The 27,472-nt window shown below is 31.3% G+C and overlaps 1 protein-coding gene across 1 annotated transcript in view; it reads left to right on the top strand.

The window, feature by feature from the left end:
• LOC134716341 (structural maintenance of chromosomes protein 5-like) overlaps positions 1-27,120 on the top strand; it is a 32,532-nt gene extending 5,412 nt beyond the window's left edge. The window contains exons 4-25 of the mRNA XM_063579275.1: positions 118-243; positions 756-965; positions 1,531-1,692; positions 2,046-2,117; positions 3,163-3,224; positions 4,009-4,084; positions 4,497-4,614; positions 8,062-8,216; positions 8,722-8,930; positions 9,389-9,572; positions 10,419-10,477; positions 12,207-12,273; positions 12,818-12,919; positions 13,644-13,711; positions 14,074-14,197; positions 16,090-16,212; positions 18,134-18,259; positions 21,482-21,577; positions 23,480-23,707; positions 24,376-24,555; positions 25,152-25,247; positions 25,807-27,120. Of these exons, the coding sequence (XP_063435345.1) occupies positions 118-243; positions 756-965; positions 1,531-1,692; positions 2,046-2,117; positions 3,163-3,224; positions 4,009-4,084; positions 4,497-4,614; positions 8,062-8,216; positions 8,722-8,930; positions 9,389-9,572; positions 10,419-10,477; positions 12,207-12,273; positions 12,818-12,919; positions 13,644-13,711; positions 14,074-14,197; positions 16,090-16,212; positions 18,134-18,259; positions 21,482-21,577; positions 23,480-23,707; positions 24,376-24,555; positions 25,152-25,247; positions 25,807-25,938 (2,775 nt within the window). The 3' untranslated portion in view covers positions 25,939-27,120. The remainder of the gene's footprint in view (positions 1-117; positions 244-755; positions 966-1,530; positions 1,693-2,045; positions 2,118-3,162; positions 3,225-4,008; positions 4,085-4,496; positions 4,615-8,061; positions 8,217-8,721; positions 8,931-9,388; positions 9,573-10,418; positions 10,478-12,206; positions 12,274-12,817; positions 12,920-13,643; positions 13,712-14,073; positions 14,198-16,089; positions 16,213-18,133; positions 18,260-21,481; positions 21,578-23,479; positions 23,708-24,375; positions 24,556-25,151; positions 25,248-25,806) is intronic.
• The last annotated feature ends 352 nt before the right edge of the window (positions 27,121-27,472 follow it).

The raw sequence follows: 27,472 nt of genomic DNA, 5'->3' as shown, positions 1-27,472 counted from the left end.
TGATGATGTATTGTTATCTCCTAGGCGATTGTTTAAACAACATAAACTTTAGTTGTTTTTACCTTGTTTGTACCTACAATAGATAAAGTATAACAATGTTTTATTTTTGTATTTCAGGTAGATGAACTGGTAGCTCAGAAGAACATTCAAGTAAATAATCTTTGTCAGTTCTTACCTCAAGAAAAAGTGGCTGATTTTGCTAAAATGACATCAGAAGAATTGTTAGAAAACACAGAGAAATCAGTATGTAGGATTTAAAAGATGATTATTTCTAACAATAAATCTTATTTTAAGATTTAGAACACCTATATGATTGCAAAGTACAAAAAGTTTGTTTAATTTTAACATGTTTGGCAAGATCTTCATTTAATCTACAGAAAAATATGAGACTCGAAAATGGAAATAGTTCAAACGGGAATAGAAATTTACAATGATTTAAAATGACATAGTACATTTACATCCATGCTCTCTGTTTTAAACTTGAGAACAAATTGTCTCTTTCTATAGTGTTTTTATATTTGTATTCTTTGCGAAATTATTAAAAAAACCCACTTCCTTTAGGAGTGTAAGTTTTACATCTGATCTGCAAATTATGTACCTTTTACTACCTTTACTTAAACCTATTATAACCTTTGTAATTAAGGTGTTTAAAGTTAATGAATGCTAATATAAAGTTAAGTCATTTAGTAGGCATAATACTTTTTATCATGCAATCATTTTTCACCAAGTATAATACAATCTCATTATTTTTCCAGATAAATAATGAGCTATATGATAACCACCAGAAATTGAAGAAAGCTCGGGAACAAGCTAGATCATTAGAACTAGGCTTTGAAAATATACAAGAAAGATTAGACCAAGAAAAGCAAAAAAATGCCAGGCTTGAACAAGATGTCAAAAATTTTGAGGAGAGAGAAAGACATTTATCAAAAATTCAAATATTGCAAATGAAAAGACCATGGGTGGTAAGTAGTCATTATAAACCTATTTATGCCAAATTTTATGGAAGGTTAAAATCATAAAAACATAAAAAATAATAATTTTTAGATTTTTCTTTAATGGGTTTTATATTGTACTGCAAATTCTGGATGAGAAACTTAAAGATAAGAACTGACAAACTTATATCTGATACATATATATATAAAAATAGCAGTAATAAATGCATGCAATAATTTCTGAATTTATTGTAGATTTATGCCCTAATGAGTCAATATATTTGTCTTGTATTTGTTAAGTGTGTTAAAATCTACATATATATTCTATCTGGCAACAGCTTTAATGTGTAGTGTCTTTTATTCAACAGACATTAAAATGGTTGCCTATATAATTTGAAACAGTTGCAACACAAATCAAAAGATTACACACTTACACAGGTGACAATAATCATTTTAATTACATGGCCTATTCATCAATTTATGGCTTCCCATTTTTATGTGTTTGAAATTAGATAATTTGTTACCAAAAAAACATTGTTTTATACTGAAAAGTAAACTTTTAGATAATTCCATACTTTTGATTCATTTGTTGTAGGAGTATGATGAAAAAAGGAAACTTTATGAGAAGTATAAAACAGAAAGAGATCAAAAGGCTGAGGAATATAAACAAGCCAAACAAATGTTTGCCCCATTACAGAAGAAATTAGATGCCATGAAAAAAAGAAAGGAAGACATTGAAAAAGAGATGAAGACTAAAGTAAATACAGGGATGCTTTTTTAACAGATTTTGCATCAACTAAAAAAATTTTCAAACAAAGCTCTGCATAATGTGGTTTTTATGATTTTGCTGAATCCTGCATATAAGCCTATATATTAGGCTTTTCCTAATATGTTATGATGAGAAAGGAAACCTTCATAAAAAAAACCCCAGTAACTTCACATGTAGGCATAACAAAATCTGATCATGACTGAAATGCGGGGAGACATGGAACTGACTTGTAATATTTTTGATTCTGTATTTGATGAGTTGAATTTCAAAATATCTAATCTTAGATCTCGATATATACATATTGATTGTTTTCCAATGTTTGTTTATAATTTCTTTTCCAGACTGACAGTTTAAGGGACTATGCTAGAAAGGCTCAAGCAAGCAGCAAAGAAATAGAAGCTTTTACAGATAAGGTAAAGTTTGAATCCTCGTGGAATAAATATCTCCATTGTCTTAAATTCAATTATTGTGGCCACGAAATTAGAAATGTCAAACAATTCAACAAAGAAAACTAGTGAACTTAATATAATAATGTACCAAAAACAAATATATATCACAGCAAATAAAGACATCCACTGACTTACAGGCTTCTGACTTGGGACAGGCACATATATACATAATGTGGCAGGGTTAAACATTTGAGCAGGATCTGAACTCTCCCTCTAACCTGGGACAGTGGTGTAACAGTACAAAATAAGAATGACCTATAAAAATATTTAAAAAAAAATAGTCTTTAACTGTTCTGATGCTGTACAATATATTTTGTCCTTAAGAGAATTATTATACCCCATGCAACGGGTTGCGGAGGGTATAATGTTTTTGACCTGTCTGTCCGTCCGTCAGTCCTGTTTCTTGTCATCGCAACTCCTCTCAAACCACACAACAGAATTTCACAAAACCTTTTCAGATAATAAGGACATACTATGTAGTTGTGCGTATCGACAGGAAATTGCGATTCAATTTTTTTTCTAGGAGTTACGCTTCTTTGAACTTATTTACTTTAATGTACTACTGCAACAGTTTGTTATCGCAACTCCTCTCAAACCACACAACAGAATTTCACAAAACCTTTTCAGATTATAAGCATATACTATATAGATGTGCATATTGACGGGAAATTATGATGCAATTTTTTTCTAGGAGTTACGTCCCTTTGAATTTCATGAACTTATTTGCTTTAATGTACTACTGCAACAGTTTGTCATCTCAACTCCTCTGAAACCACACAACATAATTTTATGAAACTTTGTAGATAATAAGGACATACTATGCAGATGTGCATATTGACAGGAAATTATAATGCAATTTTTTTTTCTTACACATATTTTATTTCTCCAATGACAATGTGGGGACGTGGGGTATGTGAGCGTGCTCACTAAAGTTCTTTAATTTGCTAAAAGTTTAATTCTGTGTACCCAAGTGTTATATCACAGAAATGATTTTGATCTTTTATTGTAGACACAAGAAGTACAAAATGACTTAAAGTTCAAGAGAAATGAGGAACTGAGTAGAAAGAAAAGGTAAAAAATTGTTTACAGAAGTGGATGTATTTTGTTTCATTGACAGATAATAAGAAGATAACATACATAACTTTCATTGACAGATAATAAGAAGATAACATACATAACTTTCATTGACAGATAATAAGAAGTCAACATGTATAACTTTCATTGACAGATAATAAGAAGTCAACATACATAACTTTCATTGACTGATAATAAGAAGTCAACATGTATAACTTTCATTGACAGATAATAAGAAGTCAACATATGTAACTTTCATTGACAGATAATAAGAAGTCAACATATATAACTTTCATTGACAGATAATAAGAAGTCAACATATATAACTTTCATTGACAGATAATAAGAAGTCAACATGTATAACTTTCATTGACAGATAATAAGAAGTCAACATACATAACTTTCATTGACAGATAATAAGAAGTCAACATATATAACTTTCATTGACAGATAATAAGAAGTCAACATATATAACTTTCATTGACAGATAATAAAAAGTCAACATATATAACTTTCATTGACAGATAATAAGAAGTCAACATATATAACTTTCAAAGGATATTAAATCTATTTTATGATTTAATTTTTTTTTATCATTATTTGTTAAGAGATTATATTTCCCCCAGTTGTGTTTCCTGTCAAGTTTGTAGTTGGTTAAAATACACAACATCATTGAAACAGGGGTTCTCAATAGTTGAGGTCAACTGTCACATGACCTTTGACAAAGTTTCTTGAGTTGATACAGGCACATATAATTGAGTTTATTATTGATACATTTCAGAGTGCAGGACCTGAAGAAACAGATTGATCTGCTGAAGAGTGAATTAGAGACAACAGTCCAGACAGAAGACATAGGGGTTAATAGCATTTATTATTACAAGATTTGTTTTGTGAATATTGAATACATGAAACAAACATAGTGCCTGCACAATGATCTACAATTACTTTCTTGCTAATCATTGAGTTCTTTAATAGACGAACCAACTCAAGTGCATGAGTTTGTAGGTACAATCTCTAGCCTCAATAGTGTTCAAATTGCAATAATAAATAGTAAGTGCATTGTCAATTAGTATGTACATCAGTTATATAAAAAGTACTAGTTGAAGAAAGTTGAATCATATTCAATTTTATTGTGTAGCCGTAAAATTGAGAGGGTGATATTAAGATGAGTTAAGAGTTAGTGTGTAATCAAGTTGTATATTCATCTGTTATATTAATTTTAAAAAGAAACCAGTTCAGAGTTAAATCACATATAATCTTATTTTGTAGCCACAAATTGAGAGGGTAACTCAGGAAATGAGAAGAATTGTTCATGAAATGGAACAGATGTCTCAGGATGGAGACCTCATACGAAGAGATATAGTAACAATTAGGAATGAGATTAATTGTAAGTTAGGGTGACAAAAATTACAGAAGAATAGATTTTATGTTATGTTAAGAATAAATTATTCGCAAGCATTTAGAAAATTTACATTCTAGTGTGACATTCTACTTTCGCTTTGAATTCAAAGCCATTTTTTAATTCCAATAGAACGTAAACAAAACATTCTTGACTGTTTGGATAATCTAAGGGATAATAATCCAAAGAGTTATTGGAATCTCATCAAAGAATTAAAAGAAGACATTTCAGATGGTCCAGAAAAAAATTCTATTCAAAGTAATGTCTGGTTTTCATACCCTCGCAAATGTTCATTATCTTATCTATGTCCAAAGCAGGGAGTCCTAGTAAACCTGAAAATTACAGAGGCATAGCAATAAATTCATGCATTGGAAAATTATTTAACAGTATTCTTAATAAAAGACTTGACATTTATCTTGATAAAAATAATATATTTCATCCATGTCAGATTGTTTTTTTCAAAAAAGAGTAGAACATCTGATCATATCTTTGTTTTAAAACCTAATTAGACAAATATACTAACAAAAAGGGGGGAAAATTTATGCTTGCTTTGTGGACTTTAAAGGGGCTTTTGACAGGGTCATACACTGTGGTATTAATTATTAATTATTGGAAAATAACATATCTGGAAAATTTTATACTATTTTAAAAGATATGTACAGGAAGAATGAAATGTCTGTGAAAGTGGGCAATGTATTAACACCATTTTTCAGCTCGCTAGTTGGGGTAAGACAAGGGGATGTTATAAGTCCAAACTTATTTAAGCTTTTCATTAACGATCTGATGCTATTGATATCAATGGGCATAGAATTTATTGTCTCATGTACGCCAATGACATTATTGTATTTTTATGCCCCACCTACGATAGAAGAGGGGCATTATGTTTTCTGGTCTGTGCCTCCGTTCGTTTGTCCGTTTGTTCGTCCCGCTTCAGGTTAAATTTTATGGTCGAGGTAGTTTTTGATGAAGTTGAAGTACAATCAATTTGAAACTTAGTACACATGTTCCCTATGATATGATCTTTCTAATTTTAATGTCAAATTAAAGTATTGACCCCAATTTCATGGTCCACTGAACAAAGAAAAAGATAGTGTGAAGCTCAGGTTAAAGTTTTTGGTCAAGGTAGTTTTTGATGAAGTTGAAGTCCAATCAACTTGAAACTTAGTACACATGTTAACTATGATATTATCTTTCTAATTTTAATGCCAAATTAAAGTATTGACCCCAATTTCAGGGTCCATCTAAATGATAGTGCCAGTGGGGCATCCGTGTACTATGGACACATTCTTGTTAAACACTAAAAAAAAACGACTTGATATATTGCATACTTATTGTATTGACTGGTGTCTAGATGTAAACTTGTCCAAAACAAAAGTTTTAATTTTTGAGGGAATTGCTTTATTTAGATAAAGAGGCTTTTGAATGTGTTAATAAATGTCAATATTTAGAGATAGTCTTTTCTTCTAGTGGTCTTTTTCAACAGGGGAAAGAATTCAAAAAATCCTTAAAGGCAAAATTTAAATTACAAAAATCCATGTTGACTTGTAATCTAAGTATTGATACTGCAATTCATTTATATGATTACACAATAAAACCAATTTTATTATATTGTAGTGAATATTGGGGTTCATTTAAAATTAACTCTGCTGCTTGCAAGAAAAAAATTTATTATCTATTTGAATTAATCTACATAAATATTTATTTGGAAAAATCACATATCAGATATTTAAAGTATATTCTTGGTGTAAATAAAAAAGCCTCAAATTTTGCAGTGTTATCAGAAGTTGCAAGATTTCATCTTTTTTTTTCTGTCATTATATCTATGGTAAACTATGTACACAGGCTTAACAAATTTGACAAAGGGTTACTGTATGATGCTTATGTTTGTAATAAATTTTTAGATGCAGGAAACATTAATTGTTGGTATTCATCTATGAGATATGTAATTCAATCACTTGATATACAAAATTTAGATACAAAGCTCAATTATTAATTAGATTTGTAAAATGTAAACTTTGCAACAGTTTTAAAAACATTTTGGTTGGTCAAAAGATCTGAAACCTTATCACAAGGTTATGGTAAATTAGAAAACTATTTCAACCTCAAGACTGACTTTGTAAAGGAGGCTTATTTATCAATTAAAGATTTTAGTATAAGAAGAGCTATATATGTAAAATGAGAATAAGTGCTCATGATCTTAGAATTGAAGAAGATAGATATAGTAATAAATACATAGAGAGAACTCAACGTCTATGTCATCACTGCTTATCACATGGATCAAATTCTATTGAAGATGAGACCCATTTTACAGTAAATTGTCCCTTATAAAATGAACAGAGGAAATTATTATTTGATAAAGTTATCACTTTTTGTACTAGTCTTAAAGAACTAACTAATGATAAGAAATATTTCTTGCTGTTCACAAATGAGAATTTACCAACTCTCATGTGCCTAGGAAATTATATAATTAAAGGTTTAGAAAGAAGATCCAGATGTAAACAAAATATATGAAATAATATAATATTTTATTGTTATAAGATTTAATTTAATAGTTATATAAGACACATGTTGTGTTAGGCTCGGATCCTGTCCATAACGTTATAAAATGGTATTAGTTTTCTGTTTTGCTTTTTACAATCATATTGTGTTGTAAAATAATGCCCTTTATAGTTAGAGGTATAGGGGGAGGGTTGAGATCTCACAAACATGTTTAAACCCGCCGCATTTTTGCACCTGTCCCAAGTCAGGAGCCTCTGGCCTTTGTTAGTCTTGTATTATTTTGATTTTAGTTTCTTGTGTACAATTTGGAAATTAGTATGGCATTCATTATCACTGGACTAGTATATATTTGTTTGGGGGCCAGCTGAAGGATGCCTCTGGGTGCGGGAATTTCTCGCTACATTGAAGACCTGTTGGTGACCTTCTGCTGTTGTTTTTTTATTTGGTCGGGTTGTTGTCTCTTTGACACATTCCCCATTTCCATTCTCAATTTTATTGAATAGATTAATAAAATTCTTATCTTATGCAGCATGTGATTGATGTTACAAATGAAATTGTAATGTCAGATGTATTTTGAACAATGGTGGAGATCAAAATGGTACACCAGTCACTTTTTTAGTTTATTTTTTTCTTAAAGGATTTAATGGGTTGTTACACATAATGAATATCACAATAAGATTTTTTTTGTGCACAAAATGAAATGAATCTAAGGCATTGAAAGTCATGCATTAGGAACTTTTTTGTCTTCATGAATATTCTTATGCTATGTTAAAAATAATAATTCTGGGACGGAAAAAAGCATTTATACTGTTTGTACTTAAACATCTATTAGGCTGTAACTGATAAGAAACAATATCTTTGACACCCTGATATATATATATAGAATGAATAATGACTAACACATTCTAAAATTAAAACAAACTAATGTTATTTCAGCAAACCAACACCAGTTAAAAGAAATCCAGAATGTAGAAAATAAAAAATTAGAAATCCTTCGACAAAAACATAAGCATACTTATGATGCTGTCATGTGGTGTAAAGAAAACAGAAACAAATTTCAAGGAGAGGTTCATTTACCAATGATGATGACCGTAAGTTTACCATAAAACTATGGTTATAAACATGTAAGGTGCTCTAAGCAATGTTTTAACCTTTTCCCTATTTCTGTTAAAACAATTGCCTTGCTTTCTGCTTTCGGAATATATCTGTAATTGTAACAATTCACATGCAAGAAAAAAATGCACTTTTTAATGATATGTCCTTAATAGATACAATTAAAAGATATGAGTTCAAGGACACAAAAAATCCAGACATCTATATAATATAATACATGCATTCAACTTGAGTGTTTATTTACATTCCACCTTTCTTTTCCACTTCACAGCAGATTTGAGAGCAATCATTTTCCCTCAAGAAGATGCAAGTAATTTTGAAAAAAAAATGCTAAAAAAACCTGATTATAGAAATTTGTCCATTTAGGATTCAACATACTTTTACAACATATAATTATTTACTTCTGAACTTAAATATAAATGATAAACTTATGAAAAAACTGATTATTTATATGTTAACCAAACTTCTGATTTATTGTTACAGATTAATCCAAAAGATGCTTCAATGGCTAAATTTATAGAGATGCACATTCGTGCTGATGATCTGAAGGCTTTTGTGTTTGAGAATTCCAATGATTATAATCTATTCATGAACACAATGAGAGATGAGCAAGGACTTAAAGTAAATGCTTTGAAAGTTCCACAGAAACCAGTTAGTGAATATGTACCTACCAAAAGCATTGAAAATTATAGGTAAAAGTATTGTTTGGTTTATAATGTACAAAAATCTTCAGAAGCAACTTTTTTTTATCATCTTTTTAGCCTGTATGAAACAAGTCCCATAATGGTATAATGTTTTTGTATCTGCACAGACCTTGACATCATTCAAAAAGATTGATTTTACCTCTCTACAGAGGAATTTACAGACCTAACTTGCCATTTAGACTCATCACTTTTGGATACCATTTTACGTCCATCGTCAACATGTCCTTAAATAACTCAAAAACACCTCAACTTATTTGCATGGAACTTTGGTGAAGTGTTTATATCTATTAACATGAGCTCTTTTTCTTGCTTTTTATAAATGTTAGATTTTTATGTTTCTGAGTTATGGTGTTTTATATTAAAAAAGGGTGATTTTCCAGTTTTTGAACTCCAAATTGCGTCAGGTAGTTTTCAGTGATAATAAATAAAGATTATTTCCCTTTCAGACGTTACGGGTTCCAGAGTTACCTGAAGGATTATATATCTTGTCCCGATGGTATTATGAGATACCTCTGTGCTCAGTACAGAGTCCATGCTATTCCTGTAGGAGATCGTAGGAGTAAAGAACGTGTAGAGGAAATTGTGGCTCAATGTCCAGAGTTTTCCATGTTTTATACCATTGATAGTCAGGTAATGACTATAATTAACCATCTAATTCCATTGGGCATAAAGACATATTTTTATGCCCTGTTTATGGGCATTATGTTTTCTGGTCTGTTTGTTCGTCCATTAGTTATTCCGTTCGTTCGTCTGTTCCGCTTCAGGTTAGTTTTTTGTTGTGGTAGTTTTTGATGAAGTTGAAGTTCAATCAACTTGAAACATAGTACATATGTTCCTTACGATATGACCTTTCTTATTTCAATGCCAAATTAGAATTTTTACCCCATTTTCACGGTCCACTGAACATAGAAAATGTTAGAGCGGATGGGGCGGGGCATATGTGTACTAGGGACACATTCTTGTTTTTATCTAAATTGGTTTTTAGGTTTCCCTCAAAATTTCTTTTCCATTGCTTTATTTGTGGCAGGGGTATCCTTTTGAGTTTTTCACACAATATCTTGTATATAAATGTTAACAAAGGGTTCTATCTATTCAAAGTCCCAATGTCTCTTTTTTATGCCCCATTTATTTGCATTATGTTTTCTGGTCTTTGCGTCTCTTCATCTATCTGTTTGTCTGTTGGTTGGTACGTCTGTCCTGCTTCAAGTTAAAGTTTTTGGTCAAGATAGTTTTTAATTAAGTTGAAATCCAATCAACTTGAAACTTATGTTTCTTATGATATGATCTTATTTATTTTAATGCCAATTTGTAGAGATTTCACGGTTCACTGAACATGGAAAATGATAGTGCGGATGGGGAATATGTGTACTAGGAACACATTCTTATAAAAGAATGGTGCACAAGTATTATTTCTATATCAAAGTGCAAGAACTAGTAGGCCTTACAAAAATAATATTATAATGTTGTTTTTTCCAGTACCAAGTCAAAAGGTCAAGATACGATGGAAGTATATCTTCTAGAAGTTCAAAAATTAGGTATAAATTATATTCAATATTGACTAGACTATTGGTTTCTGCTTTGCATTTTTCATTTTCTTTTTAATACATTTTCTGCTGACAGCCACACTTTCTCCTGCATTCATTCATTCATTCATGGTTTCAAAGGGAGTTACAAAAATTACAAAGTTGAGGTTGAGGGCAAAATACAAATGTATTTGCTGATAAGTAAGTGTATCATTTTTATAGAAAGATAATTTGTAGTATAAATGGAGTTCATTTCCCCCCAAAAATATAAAAAAAAACAAAAATCAGAGAAGACTTATTATTAGTGTTGTCAACGGTTAACCGGTTAACCGTTCAAACGACCGAATACCGAATACCAAAAACTGTTAACCGGTTAACCGGACTTTTTTTCAATTTTAATAGATTTGATATAAATTTGTATTGAAATCATTAAATAGTTATGTTTTCTTTAAAAATTGTCGTTATGGTAATTAATTTGACGGCTCATTTGTCCAGTATATTGATTGCTATTGTTTATCCAAAAATATTAATTAGAAGTTGTCTCTCAGCTCGGGGCAAGATCTTAAGGAAACATAATTAGTTACATGTTTTTTTAACAGTAACTTTGAATAAGTAAAACTATTAAATTTTACGATATACTTCATAATTTTATTTTTGATCCAATATTGTGTAGACCTACATCTGAATGTGCAATCTACGTCGTGCAAGTCTATGTCATACCTTAACCCTTTCCTCCATAATGACACCTTTTGACGCCACCCCCCTTACTCCATAATGACGCCTTTTGAAGCCTGTGTAGTATGTCAGTTGAAACACTTTGACTGCAAAGTGTCTGCAGTTGACTTAATAAAATTTGTATCCAATATGAAAAGGAATATCATAGGAATATCCGACTTGCATTTATTTGATAAAAAAGTTGTTTTTCGCAATGCCTTAATACTTAGTATTTGTTAAGCATTTTATCAAAAAAATCCTATGCGATTCAAGTATGCAAAAAAAAAATTTCAATGGAGGAAAGGGTTAAACGAAATGCTAACTCAAAAACTATAAAAATCAAACCAACGTGAATGTAATCAATGTATACTTGATGGTAAGAGTATCAGGATTAACCAATTCAAATTAAAACACTCCACATTATTTTCGGAGACAACAAGAGAAAATGAAAGAATCGTTGGTTTCAGACTTATTCAATTCTACGATATCAAGAAGTTTTTGTTTTATTATTCATTCTGAAGTTAGTACAAACGCCATTTGATACCTTGTATTTGATTATTAAAAGTCAAACTTCGACAGGAATCTTCACAGGCAAGCCTTATAATACCAAAGGACAAACTTAAATTCATCGTATAATAAAAACGTAAATGTACATGTATGACTTGGATGGAAGGTACTCACATTGGCACTCATACCACATCTTCTTATATATATGAGTAGGATACTATTGATAAGGTCTTCAAACATCAACTTAAACTACTGGTTAACCGGTTAATCGGTCGTACGATTATCCGAGTAACCGGTTAGGCAAAAGTGAACGATTTGACAACACTACTTATTATCACTCATAAATTTTAAGTGTTGATCACAATGTACTGCAATACATTTGTTGTTTTGCTTGTCCTTATGCTATTGTTTCTTTTAGTTGGTATTATTTAACAAAAGCAGATAACAAATTTAAATCTAGAAATCATCTTCAGAAACTTTTTTAAGATGCATGTTTCAATGCATTATCTATATATTACAGAGATCCAACATGGCTAATAGCATCTGGTGATAATTCAAGAGAAGTTATGCTAGAAACACAGATAAGAGTAAGTAATTTGACTTCATGTCAATAAATATTTAATCTGTGAGGGAAAAGTTCACAAATTGTTTAATGTATATTCAAGCATGTATTAGTTAATTGTTCCTTTTGATGTTTCATACTTTTTTCTACCTCAACTTCATATTCGAACATTTATCAGACCAAAACAAAGTTTATCTTTTTAACATTTAAATGCCTTGTATATAATCTTTTTGAACTCATCAGAAATTGTAAATTTTTAGAGATGATGAAGACCTGGATACTTTATGTATAAGGATACCTTAAGTTTTAAGTGAATTGTATGTATTGCATATATCCATTGTCCTTGATTGTTGTATTATTTCATTGAATGATTGTTAGATGTTTATGTCTGTTTGGCAGGGTTCATCTTGCCTTTGTTCAAAGTAACCTTTTCATATAATTGACACTCTGTTATTTGGCAGTAGACAGGACAATTTAAGCTGCCATCATGACCCATCTAGTTTCGAATAACGATGTAACTTTTGTACTCTCTGTGTATAAGATATTTACATAATGTTTATTTTTGACAGCAACTACAAGCACAGTTAAAAACCAAGGAAGAGGAGTATAATGGCAAACAGAAAATGTCCAAGGAACTCGATACCAAGTTAAATAAAAAAAGGGAAGAAAAGGTAATTAAATGTGCTAATGGTAGAATACAATTGTTTGCAGTAACGCAAAAACAACACTTTCTCCCTGTCACTTTTCATTGTATTGTCACCTTAGTATGATGCATTGCTTATAGAGATGTACCAGAGATAAATATATGGTGGACACCTTTGTTCACTATTCCTTTGATATTTAGTTTATCATTTAACAATAGTTCAATGATAATGGATGCCATACTAAACTCCAAATTATACACAAGAAACTAAAATTCAAAATCATACCAGACTAACAATGGCCAGAGGCTCCTGACTTGGGTAAGGTGCAAAATTGTGGCTGGGTTAAACATGTTTTTTGAGATCTCAACCCTCCCCCTATACCTCTAGCCAATGTAGAAAAGTAAATGCATAACAATACACACTGTAAAACTCAGTTTAAGAGAAGTCTGGTCCGATGTCAGAATATGAAACAAAAGAATATAAAAAAAAACAACTTTAAAACATGCCTTCTAATATTTTATACTCAACTGCTGTATAAGTTTGTTATACTGATTGACTGTTCTTGTTCTTGGTTAAATGGCTTAACTGAAGATTTGTTTGATAAATAAACTTACTTTTATAGTGAACCTTGCAATATGATAATGCAATTTCATAATTTAAAATCTTTGTCTTGAATATTAATTTTAAAGTTTTATTTGTGATGTGTGATTTTTAACAGCCCTCTGAAAATATAAACTTTCTAATGTTGCAGAAAGAATTAAGTAATAAAAAGGATGTCAAGAAAAGACTCCAGTCCCAGATTGATTCCAAGATCCAAAGGTATGATTGTGTTTATTAAAAGTTTACTGAGCAGCAATAAGCCAAGACTTTGTTTGATATTTATCATGTTTATTCAGTTGGAAATTTGATATTAAATATAAAAAAAAATGAGGATTGCTTATGAGACAACCATCCACCAGAAATAAAATGAATTTTGATAAGATAACAAAGTGGTATTATAAAAAAGTTTATACCATTTAATCTGCATTCTAGGAGGAGAGAATGTATGAATAACTGCAGAAAATGTACACACAGATGAAGACATCAAAGCAAAAAAAAAATGAAATTTTGAAAACAAGGAGGTTTCGTTTCACATATACATATATATTTGTTTACTTATAAATATGATTTTTTTTTGTTAGAATGAAAACAGAAGAAGCTGAGGCTGTTAATTTACAGACAGAAGAAGAAAGTGCATTAAAAGAAATCAGAGGATATAACAAGAAAAAATGTACATCACTACAGAAGTTAAAAGACTATACAAGGGTAAACAAATTATCTAAAACAACAGCATTCACACCCACTCAAAATTGACTTCCTGACAGTCAGATGTTCCTTACCTGGTCTTGGTCACAAATTGATTATTCCCCGACTATGATAGTATGGAGGCATTCTGATTTCTTGTCTGTACATTTATCCCTTAGTTCATCCAGTTTCAGGTTAAAGTTTACCATGAGGTTATTTTCAAATCAGCTTGACACACATGTTGCATGGAGTGAATTTAAAAAAAATATGCATATAAGGGTTTGACAAAAATTTCATAGTAAGCTGAATTTAATAGTATGTGCAGATTTGTTTTAAGGAAACCCATTCTTTAAGAATTGCATGCTTCTTTTTGTAACTTCATTGGGGTGTAAAAGCGTTGACCGAAGTACATTTAGTATGAAGCGAGGAAGCCCTTCATTCTGAAAATGTAGTGCACCATCAACCTTACAAAAAGAAGCATTCAATACTTATAATTACATTTGTTTACTTAGGATCATGAAAACACGATTTTTATCAAGTTTTTATTTTATTTAACTATGCACTTTATTGTGGGACCTCGTGTCATCATGAATGACAAATTTTAGTAGAGGGGCATTATTCTTTCTTATCTGTGTATCTGTTCCTAAATCTACCTGTCAACACTAGTTAATACTTCTTATTGTAAACTAAGTACTGTTAGCCTAATGAAAGGGAGGACTGATTTGCTCTTTATATTTCTATATAATACCCTGTGTATTTTGTTTTTTTAGAAATGTATAGAACTAAGAACTGTTATCTTAATGAAAAGGAGGACTGATTTGCTCTTTATATTTCTATATAATACCCTGTGTATTTTGTTTTTTTAGAAATGTATAGAACTAAGAACTGTTATCTTAATGAAAAGGAGGACTGATTTGCTCTTTATATTTCTATATAATACCCTGTGTATTTTGTTTTTTTAGAAATGTATAGAACTAAGTACTGTTATCTTAATGAAAAGGAGGACTGATTTGCTCTTTATATTTCTATATAATACCCTGTGTATTTTGTTTTTTAGAAATGTATAGAACTAAGTACTGTTATCTTAATGAAAAGGAGGACTGATTTGCTATTTACATTTCTATATAATACCCTGTGTATTTTGTTTTTTAGAAATGTATAGAACTAAGTACTGTTATCTTAATGAAAAGGAGGACTGATTTGCTATTTACATTTCTATATAATACCCTGTGTATTTTGTTTTTTTGAAATGTATAGAACTAAGTACTGTTATCTTAATGAAAAGGAGGACTGATTTGCTCTTTATATTTCTATATAATACCCTGTGTATTTTGTTTTTTAGAAATGTATAGAACTAAGTACTGTTATCTTAATGAAAAGGAGGACTGATTTGCTATTTACATTTCTATATAATACCCTGTGTATTTTGTTTTTTAGAAATGTATAGAACTAAGTACTGTTATCTTAATGAAAAGGAGGACTGATTTGCTCTTTATATTTCTATATAATACCCTGTGTATTTTGTTTTTTAGAAATGTATAGAACTAAGTACTGTTATCTTAATGAAAAGGAGGACTGATTTGCTCTTTATATTTCTATATAATACCCTGTGTATTTTGTTTTTTAGAAATGTATAGAACTAAGTACTGTTATCTTAATGAAAAGGAGGACTGATTTGCTATTTACATTTCTATATAATACCCTGTGTATTTTGTTTTTTTAGAAATGTATAGAACTAAGTACTGTTATCTTAATGAAAAGGAGGACTGATTTGCTATTTATATTTCTATATAATACCCTGTGTATTTTGTTTTTTAGAAATGTATAGAACTAAGTACTGTTATCTTAATGAAAAGGAGGACTGATTTGCTATTTATATTTCTATATAATACCCTGTGTATTTTGGTTTTTAGAAATGTATAGAACTAAGTACAGAGAAAGTGCGTTTAGGTTTAAGACAAGCCATGTTTATTCATGAACAAGAACAGGTTGAGGAAGATCTTAGAGAACAATCAGGAGTATTACAAAATTTTGAGGTAAAGATCTCCTTCATATTATCTGAACATCCATATTTTGTTTTAAGGGCATACAATACAGTTACAGGGGAGGTAATGACGTCAAACTGTGACATATCGGGAAAAGATGCACTTTTCGACTGATTTTTATCATTCAAACTGATTTAATTTGAAAACGAGTTCATGGACCCCTTTTTTTCAAAACATCATTTAGTTTCATTTTGCAGGGAGATTATGTGACCCAAATTTTATAAAACTGTAAATAGAGGATTTTTTTTAATTTTGATAAACATGCAGCAAAAAATGACGTATTTTCCTCAATTGATGAACATTTGATAAATATGAGTTATTTCTGATTAAAAAATGCATATTTTTTAAGGATCCTTATAAAATACAGAAATTACCGATTATTTAACAAAAAAACAATTTATGTTTATCTTTTATAACAAAAAAGTTATGTCTTTCTTACGAAAAAGAAATTACGGCGACAAATCTGAATTTTGAGCAAATATACAAAATTTCGACCTCGTTTTACTCAAAAATTAGCACATGAAGGTATATTTTTCATAACATATTTGAATTAATCAGATAAGAAATAGCCTATATGCAAATTTTCACGAACTTGTAAATACAGGATCAAAACTGTATCGTATGCCCTTAATGTGCTAAGGTAGTAGTGCCAAATTGCATATACTTAGCAAAAATAGCAGCGAAAATCTTACAAGTTTTCCTAGAGACTAAACAATTTGATACTATGCACATCCTTCAACATGGGTAGATATATTTAAATATACACAAAACATTTACAGATTTTTACTGGAAAAGTATAATTCATGGAAACATCGTCATACCACGTCCACAAAAGTCACTGTTTAAAAATTAGCAAGTAAAATGTGTGACAGGCATTCATTTCTCAAAAAATGAAGACAAAGCACCAACTTATGTCAAATTGTTCAAAATATTTGAAAAGATCTATTATTCGACTTTGAGGATGCAAATTTAAGCATGGATGCAATTTGGTACTCCTTATTACAGAATCATTGATGGTTTGGAGATCAGTTCAGACCAATTCTTCTATGATTCAAGATGGACATAAAATTAAATTTGTGAAACCATATAGTAAATAATGATACATCTACAAAATTAACACATAATATAACTATTTTCTGGAGCATACATTTTTGTAAATAAACATGGGATAAAAAACTGTCAAAAAAAGGTGCAATATGAGTACCCTCAAGTTAAGTGGTTTTAGTTGCTTGTTATTTTGTTACCATATGGGTTAATTAAAAACTTGATTAATCTGGATTCCTAAAACATTTTGTAGTTTTAATTTTATGTCAGTTATTGGAACAGAAGATTGAACACACCACACACATTGACTAAATAATTTTTTACTCAAATTTTAATATTAAGAAGAAAATCTTCTAACTAGTAAAAAGAAAAGTTTGGAAAGCTAAACTGTTACAAAAAAAATGTCCTCACCATTGTATGGATACTCAAACTTCTAATTTTGGATGCTTGACTTGATGCAACTATCAAATATTAATTATCTTGAACAAACATTCTGCTATATGGAGTTACAGATCAAGTTTATGTTTGGTTCCACTTGCTGATTTTTGCTGAAATTACTGGCTTTGAACTTTTAAAAATGTCTTGAAAATAACAGTTTTTTTTTTCTCTAAACACCTATATAAAGCTGTAATTTAGTATGTTAGTCTACTAGGATGACTAAAAGATGGAGTTCTTATTTCCTTCTACTCTGCTGTTTTTTGCCAAAATTATCAACCTTCTATTATCGAATTTCCACTCCTAGAAATTTGTTTTTGTGAGTGTGGCCATTCTTGTTGTTCCACCACAACTTCTTAAGTATATGCAGTTGACTAATAACAACTTCTGTGCAACATTAATTAATAATGAATATATCTTTGTTATACTGTAGAGAGCATTTGAAGAAATAAAAGAGAAGGTTAAAACTGCTAAAGAAATGGCAAAGAGATTGTTACAGGCAGCCAAGCATGTTACAAACACAGATGTCGATAGTGAACTGTCTCCAGAACTTAGACAGGTAAGAGATTGTTACAGGCAGCCGAGCATGTTACAAACACAGATGTCGATAGTGAACTGTCTCCAGAACTTAGACAGGTAAGAGATTGATACAGGCAGCCAAGCATGTTACAAACACAGATGTCGATAGTGAACTGTCTCCAGAACTTAGACAGGTAAGAGATTGTTACAGGCAGCCAAGCATGTTACAAACACAGATGTCGATAGTGAACTGTCTCCAGAACTTAGACAGGTAAGAGATTGTTACAGGCAGCCAAGCATGTTACAAACACAGATGTCAATAGTGAACTGTCTCCAGAACTTAGACAGGTAAGAGATTGTTACAGGCAGCCAAGCATGTTACAAACACAGATGTCAATAGTGAACTGTCTCCAGAACTTAGACAGGTAAGAGATTGTTACAGGCAGCCAAGCATGTTACAAACACAGATGTCAATAGTGAACTGTCTCCAGAACTTAGACAGGTAAGAGATTGTTACAGGCAGCCAAGCATGTTACAAACACAGATGTCAATAGTGAACTGTCTCCAGAACTTAGACAGGTAAGAGATTGTTACAGGCAGCCAAGCATGTTACAAACACAGATGTCGATAGTGAACTGTCTCCAGAACTTAGACAGGTAAGAGATTGATACAGGCAGCCAAGCATGTTACAAACACAGATGTCGATAGTGAACTGTCTCCAGACAGGTAAGAGATTGTTACAGGCAGCCAAGCATGTTACAAACACAGATGTCAATAGTGAACTGTCTCCAGAACTTAGACAGGTAAGAGATTGTTACAGGCAGCCAAGCATATTACAAACACAGATGTCAATAGTGAACTGTCTCCAGAACTTAGACAGGTAAGAGATTGTTACAGGCAGCCAAGCATGTTACAAACACAGATGTCGATAGTGAACTGTCTCCAGAACTTAGACAGGTAAGAGATTGTTACAGGCAGCCAAGCATGTTACAAACACAGATGTCGATAGTGAACTGTCTCCAGAACTTAGACAGGTAAGAGATTGTTACAGGCAGCCAAGCATGTTACAAACACAGATGTCAATAGTGAACTGTCTCCAGAACTTAGGGTGCAATCAACAGTTTTTTTCTATGACGTCATATTTTGAGGGACCATCTATAATTGACCCTTAGTGGTGTTAATGTTAATGAAGATACTTGTATAAAACTAGATATCATTAGAATCAGAATTTTCTCTAGTTTAGAATGAAATAAAAATAAATTGTACTTTTAATAGTACCAAAAAGTTTTATCCAGAGAAAATGGGGAAAACATTGCCTAATCTATGCATAAAAAACCTGAAATCAGGCCATGTGCACACCCATGCAGACATGATACATGCACATTTTTCATATTCAAAACTGTATGAATTTCATAGGGTTTTACCTGGTCTTTCTAAAAATTTATGCTTCAGGCTACGTTCGCCTGCTCCGAAAAGAGCTACATTGGGTGCAAATAAGTTTTGCACTTTTCACTGCCAAAAAAACAGGATGTTTACAGTTTGTCTCCCCTTAAAACATGTGTATTTAATCTAATTTTTAAAAATTATTTTAATCATTCAACCTGTTTTAATTGAACCTAATTAACTTATTTTTACAATCAAATATAAAAAACATGATACTTTTTTACCAATTATGTTGATAAAAAGGGACTTCCCTCCAAGTCTATTTTTAGTTGGGGAATAACCCCTAGTTTTTTATACGAAACTGTTTATAGCACCCTTAGACAGGTAAGAGATTGTTACAGGCAGCCAAGCATGTTACAAACACAGATGTCAATAGTGAACTGTCTCCAGAACTTAGACAGGTAAGAGATTGTTACAGGCAGCCAAGCATGTTACAAACACAAATGTCGATAGTGAACTGTCTCCAGAACTTAGACAGGTAAGAGATTGTTACAGGCAGCCAAGCATGTTACAAACACAGATGTCGATAGTGAACTGTCTCCAGAACTTAGACAGGTAAGAGATTGTTACAGGCAGCCAAGCATGTTACAAACACAGATGTCGATAGTGAACTGTCTCCAGAACTTAGACAGGTAAGTCCTCAGGGATCATCTGGATAGTTAATTAAATGATGTCTGGACTAAAATTTGATTTATATTGACAAGTACATGCATTGTTAAGTGTTTATTTCAGACTAATTGTAATTTTGATACATGTTTCAGTATGTTATATATCCGGTAGGAGAAACAGTGAACATGATATTTACATCTAATGCCCCTTTAAATGAAATCAGTCAATTAAAACTGCAATGAGGTAAATTGAGATTATATATTGCAAACAATTTAAACAAAAAATTAGGAAATTAAGCAAAAGAAGTTATCAGGACAGTTGAGAGATGTTTTGAGGTGATCATTCCAAATTCATTGCATGTTTTAGTCAAAAATCAAAACTCAACCAAATATTGGATGCAAGTATCTTGAATTGAGATAACTAAATCAAAGACAAGGTCCTACCAGCTAAAGTAATCAACTAAATCAAAGACAAGGTCCTACCAGCTAAAGTAATCAACTAAATCAAAGACAAGGTCCTACCAGCTAAAGTAATCAACTAAATTAAAGACAAGGTCCTACCAGCTAAAGTAATCAACTAAATCAAAGACAAGGTCCTACCAGCTAAAGTAATCAACTAAATCAAAGACAAGGTCCTACCAGCTAAAGTAATCAACTAAATCAAAGACAAGGTCCTACCAGCTAAAGTAATCAACTAAATCAAAGACAAGGTCCTACCAGCTAAAGTAATCAACTAAATCAAAGACAAGGTCCTACCAGCTAAAGTAATCAACTAAATCAAAGACAAGGTCCTACCAGCTAAAGTAATCAACTAAATCAAAGACAAGGTCCTACCAGCTAAAGTAATCAACTAAATCAAAGACAAGGTCCTACCAGCTAAAGTAATCAACTAAATTAAAGACAAGGTCCTACCAGCTAAAGTAATCAACTAAATCAAAGACAAGGTCCTACCAGCTAAAGTAATCAACTAAATCAAAGACAAGGTCCTACCAGCTAAAGTAATCAACTAAATCAAAGACAAGGTCCTACCAGCTAAAGTAATCAACTAAATCAAAGACAAGGTCCTACCAGCTAAAGTAATCAACTAAATCAAAGACAAGGTCCTACCAGCTAAAGTAATCAACTAAATCAAAGACAAGGTCCTACCAGCTTAAGTAATCAGTCATAAAAGAAACCCCATTATTTTTACACTGATTCACCTTATTTTTTAGAGCTTTGAAAGTTGTCCGTCGACTTTAGATGAGATTGATGCTGCCATTCATGAACAACAAGCCAGAGCTGATTCATTGTTCCAGACAGATGAAAGGGTAAGTCATTTAGCTATTTGATTGATCATTCAGTGATTTGAGAAATTGTTACAAATTAACTCTCATCTAAAAAAAAAAAAAATTGTTCATGAAACTTGGTATTTATTTGGTAAGTTAGTTCCCCCCATTAAGTTTTCCAGAAGCTAGAGTTTTAGTTTTTAAAAGACCTTAATCACCAGCTACAGTTAAATCATAGCCTGTCATTCAAGCTTGCAATACTGATTGAAAGGAAGTAATGTATAAGGCTTTATGAAACAAACACAATAGCACTTTTTATAGTTTTAACCTTGTCAGAAATTCAGTCTTTTCCCAAATTCTGTCATTCCGCAACAAACCATTATACAGAGTTTTTTTCTTCAGATATTGATCTGATTTTTTGTTTGTGAGTTCACCATGATGAGTTCCAGATCAAGTTTAAGTTGCGTTCCTCTTTATTAATTTTTGCCAAAATTAAGGGTTTACAACTTTGAAAATTGTTGAAAATCACAGTTATACAGACTTCTTTTCTATAGGCCTCCACATATTGAGCTGAGTTTTATTAACCCTTTCAACGTTAAACAAAAAAATTTAAAAAAAATGGCTGCTGCTGCTGCATTTTTTTTGTGTTCATTCATTAGAAAAGTATATTCCTTTTCAGACTGCTGGATCTTTTTCTTTTAAGAGATACAGAGAAAGTTATTGCATGAAAAATGCTCAGAAGAGTATGATCTGTAATGTCAGGCAGTTATTTCAGTAAATTTTTTATCAAGTTACCTGCATTTTTAGGTAATTAACAGGTAAAAGGTGTAATTTATTACATTTATGTTGAATTTTGAATAAAAACTACTTTTAGTCTTCATCTGTTTTGTTGTTTTATCTGCCATATAATAAAGAAGTCACCAGTTGCTCGATTCCATAGCGTTTTTCACCATACACAACGTATTATGTAATAGGGCTCTGTCCTCAAAATTTTCAGTCAACCTCCGTTTTCCCCCCTTTTTCTAAGTCTCGTAATGATCGATCAAATCATAATTCCCACATGAATTAAATGTAATAAACACATTGAGATAACAAGTAACCTTTTAACTAATCCTTGTTGTCAGTTTTGCCATAGAAATGCTGAAATATTTCCACATTTACAGCTTCGTTTCCGATTTCCCCCATTTGCATTTGTCAAAATATTTATTTTCCTTCAATTTTCCTTCTACTGCATGACTTTACAATAAAAATTGCCAGGATTTCAAGTGCAGATGACGCTTTGTATATTCTCGATTAATTCAAGGAAAAATTAGAGAGGACCTGAATGGTTTAAGAGTCCTGATGAAAAGTCTGTTGCTGCGAATAGCAGTGGCGGATAACAGATGTCATCGCGGCATATGCTGTGTATAGCGTTGAAAGGGTTAACAGTTATACAGACTTTTTTTCTATAGGCCTCCACATTTTGAGCTGAGTTTTATTAATAGTTAATTATAATAATGAACATATCAATGTGAGACTACCATCATGTTTGTGTCCACATGTGTTATTAAAATTGCAGAAACTTTTTGGGACGGGGCCATCATTGGTGTCGCTTTGACACATCTAGTTTTTAACATAAATGCTTCATAATTGTACACTGTTTTTTGGATTCATGAATGTCAGCTTCTTTTTGGTGGCGCAGTTGTTAATTGTATATTAGCAATTTATGATTTGTTGTTCTGTATTAGATGTATAAAAAGTTAAGCCCTGTTCTGTTGGAATGAAAGGCTGCTTGTTAAATTTCTCTACCAGAAATATAGGAATCTATCCTATCTACTTTTACCTTTGACTTGACCAACTTCTTTATTGAAACCCTTTGAAGATATTTCCTTTAGACAGATTTTCCTTATATACTTGCTTTAAGGTCTTGTATAACCAACATTTGAAATATTTATTTTGCTTTAGGTTGTTAAAGAATACAGACAAAGAAAAAAAGAGATTGCACAGTTAGAGAAAGATGTGACGAATAGACAACAGCAATTACATGGCCACCAGGAAGAGGTTGAGAAAGCTAAGACGGAATGGTTGGAACCATTACGAGCATTGATAGAGCGAATCAATGAAAACTTTAGTTACTTCTTCACTTGTATGAAATGTGCTGGTGAAATAGATCTCAACGTACCTGATAATCCAGTATGTATTCCTGGTTTAAGAACTCATAGATATAAGGTGTGATATTAGTGCCAATAAGAAAATCTTTGTCCAAGTCGCAATTTGAAAAAGTAAACCATTATAGGTCAAAATACGGTCTTTAACACAGGGCCTTGGCTCACCATGAACAGCAAACTATATAGGCCCCTAAAATGACTCGTGTAAAACTATTCACTCAGGAAAACCAACAGTCTAATCTATATAAAAACGAGTAATAAGAATCACTTATAAACCACATCAACAAATAACAACTACTGAACATCAGATTCCTGACTTAGGATAGGGGCAATCAAATGCAGCAGGTTTAAACGTTTTAATAGGTAACAACTTTCACTCTTATCTGAAACAATAGCGTAGCACCAACATCACAATATAGAAAGACACACTTTAAAATATCAACTGAAATGGCTATATTCAATCAGAAGACATACTAACTCAAGTATTCAATCAGAAGACATACTAACACAAGTGAACATACACTGAACGAATAAATTTGATCTATGACACAATGTAAATACAAGATCAATAAAATAAGAGGTCAGATGTTAAACAATTTCGGAAAGACAACCATAACCTCGAACAAAATACCGCCAAATAGAATAATATACACATTTGATTGTCAAGTTTTTAAATCTATTACTCAATTACAGGAAGACTATGAAAAGTACGGTATTAAGATCAAAGTCAAGTTCAGGGATTCTGAGTCACTAAGGGAGCTAACTCCCCATCATCAGAGTGGTGGGGAACGTAGTGTGTCTACAGTGTTATATATGATGGCTCTACAAGAATTAGCCAAGTGTCCATTCAGATGTGTTGATGAAATTAACCAGGTAATTATATTTTTGCTCATGAAATATTTGTTTATGTTAAATAGAATTCCAACCATTATTTTCATGGTTGTATGAAATGGATATTGCAATACTGGTTGATGTCAAATTCTAAGTTTGGGAATTTAAGATAAAAGATATTCTACCAAAATGGAAAATGTATTAGGTATTCAATGGTTGGTGGCAAAAAAACTGGTACCCCAAGAAGGATACTTCCATAGAATATGGTTTGTGAGAACCAGCTTCTGTTAGTTTTTTATACTTTGACTAAAAATGACAGGTTGATGATCAATGAAGCTAAATCAAAGTTATAATGATTTATGCCATCACATTTCCTTGGAACCCTATACCGTTGATACTGAAGTAATGATCAATCTGACCATAAGTTGGTTGCTCTTTTTGGCGACAAAATCCGATGATTTAGTCTTGACCCTCATATAAATCTGACAAAATTCTGGCATATTTTACAGCTAACAATAACTGACCGCTGGTAAAATCAATGCAAAATCCATGAATTATATTCATCTCTTGCATGCATGTTTGTTTTTAAGATGTAAATATTGATTGTGTTAGAATGTTAATTATAATTATTACTGTAGGGTATGGATCCAGTCAATGAGAGGAAGGTGTTTGAATTAGTTGTACAGACTGTCTGTAGGAGATCTGCATCCCAGTATTTCTTATTGACACCCAAGGTAAGTAACAATATTTTTTTTTACGCTCCAGCTGTTGCGGAGGGGGCATCAAGTTTTACACTTGTCAGTCTACATCAGTGCGTCCGTACGAGAAAAAAATTGTTTCCTTTCTCTATCTTTAGTTTAACTCAACCAAATGTTATGAAACTTTAACACAATGTATTTTACTACAAAACACAGATCAAGTTTGAAGTTTTGTTGCATCACTTTTACTGTTCTAGAGTTATGCCGCTTTACAAATGGAAAAAAATGCTGAATTTTTTGTTTCCGTTCAGTAACTTTAGTTTGCCTTACAAAATGTAATGAAACTTTGATATGCACAATGCTTATTAGCACAAAACACAGCTCAATTTCAAAATATGGTAGCGTCATTTTTCCCAATAAAAATACCAATCCGGCTTAGGCAATACAATAGTTTCCAGGTCTCAACTGTTTGTTAACTTAAGTTGGGTATTGATTTACACACCTGTTTCCTAGTTACACTGAAGATGACTGCATTTATGTGTTTGTAATAGACTTTATATGTTTAACCATTAAATGCATTATGTTTTTTCCCTAGCTGTTACCAGATTTGGAGTACTCAGACAACATGACTGTATTATGTGTATGTAATGGACCTTATATGTTAAACCATACAGAATGGAATCTTAAAAAGTTCATCAGGAGAAGAAAAAGACTAGAAGATGAATAAACTTGTGATTACAGATACAAAGGTTGTGGAGGAATAGAGATCTGTTGATGAGAGTTTAAACTTTATGACCGGGAGAACTCAGTATGACTATTTGATATAGATGAAGAGGACGCAGCAAACTGAAGTTTAAATGATGCGATTTTAATTATATCTACGATTTTGGATTACATGAAGAGACAGTTGTATTAAAAAGATCAAAAACTATACATGACAAAAAATAATACTTTAATTAACAGTTCCACCCATTAATTTCAGGAATTTGTGTTTATATGTGAATAAAACAAGGGTAAAAAAAATTATTTTTGATTCCCTAGCTATAGGTATCTGGTAATTTTTTCAGCATATATTTGAACCAGATAATAGTTTATAGCTTTCAGTAAATTTGATGAAATTTTTTTTTGAACATTATCAGTATAGAAAAATGAGAAGAGAAGAATTGTGAGATAGAATGTTAAAATTTAAAATATTACTTATTTTAAATAAGAAAAATGGAAAAAAACCTTTTTGGAATATATTGTTTTTAAATGTTGCCTTAGATACCTGTTTTGTTTCTAGGCTTCTCGGGTAGTTATCTTAATGTATATTTATCGTTAACACCCAGGTAGGTGTGATGTGCTAACTTATTGAAATCATGGGTTATAGAAAGGCAGCTTTACACACAAAATGGCAGAACATAGTTTGGGAAATCTTATATTTATTTTTTCTATGAGTAAAACTAAATCATTGCTGTAGAATATTTATAGAAAAGCTTAAAATAACTTTTACTTAGTTGTATTCAAATTTTAAATTTCATTTTATCAAATTATCACTACTATAGAAATTCAGGCATTTTTAACGTTCTTAGACTATTTTATGCTGTTTGAAAAGATGGAGGTATGATAAGAAAGGTTTTTGACATTTCAGCAAGAACAACATTAAGAGAGAAAAAAATCAAGAGGTTTAAATCAATTTCAAAATGTTACTTATTGCCATATCATGCTGTGTTATGCATTAAAGTCCTAATGTTTAAGGACAATGGAGTAAGTACTGGGAGGATAAGAGTATATTCTATTTTTTTTTGTTTTTACTTTTTTATTGAGGATAGTAAATGAATGTGTTTGTGATGTGCCAAATTATTTGATGTTGGGTTTTTAAGACAGTGCAATGTTTGTAGTCAATAGTGCATTAAATTGTTGAACTTTATATTGTTGTTCCTTGTTTATATTTCCTAGGTGGAACTTTCGAAGTTGAGTATTGATAAAATCATTTTGACAGTTCTAACTGATTGTCAAGTGTCAAAAATTTCAAACATATACAAAAGAAATCCTGATTGTAACCATAATTTCTTTCTGCGCCAGAAGTTGCATTAGACCTGAAGAATAAATCCCTCTGCAGATAAGTTGACTGAAAATTCTAACTGCCATTAATCATCACTCTCAAGAGTTAGGATAAAATCAACCCAGCAAGACAAGATGTACAACATACAACTATTCCAACAGATATTACCATAAAAACTTTCATAAATATTGGGCAATAAATTATAAAAAATAAGGTC

Source organism: Mytilus trossulus, chromosome 4 (assembly GCF_036588685.1).
Source record: "Mytilus trossulus isolate FHL-02 chromosome 4, PNRI_Mtr1.1.1.hap1, whole genome shotgun sequence".
In the NCBI taxonomy this organism is placed as follows: domain Eukaryota; kingdom Metazoa; phylum Mollusca; class Bivalvia; order Mytilida; family Mytilidae; genus Mytilus; species Mytilus trossulus.
The sequence above is the reverse complement of the archived record's forward strand: the minus strand, read 5'-3'. Positions and strand labels throughout refer to the sequence as shown.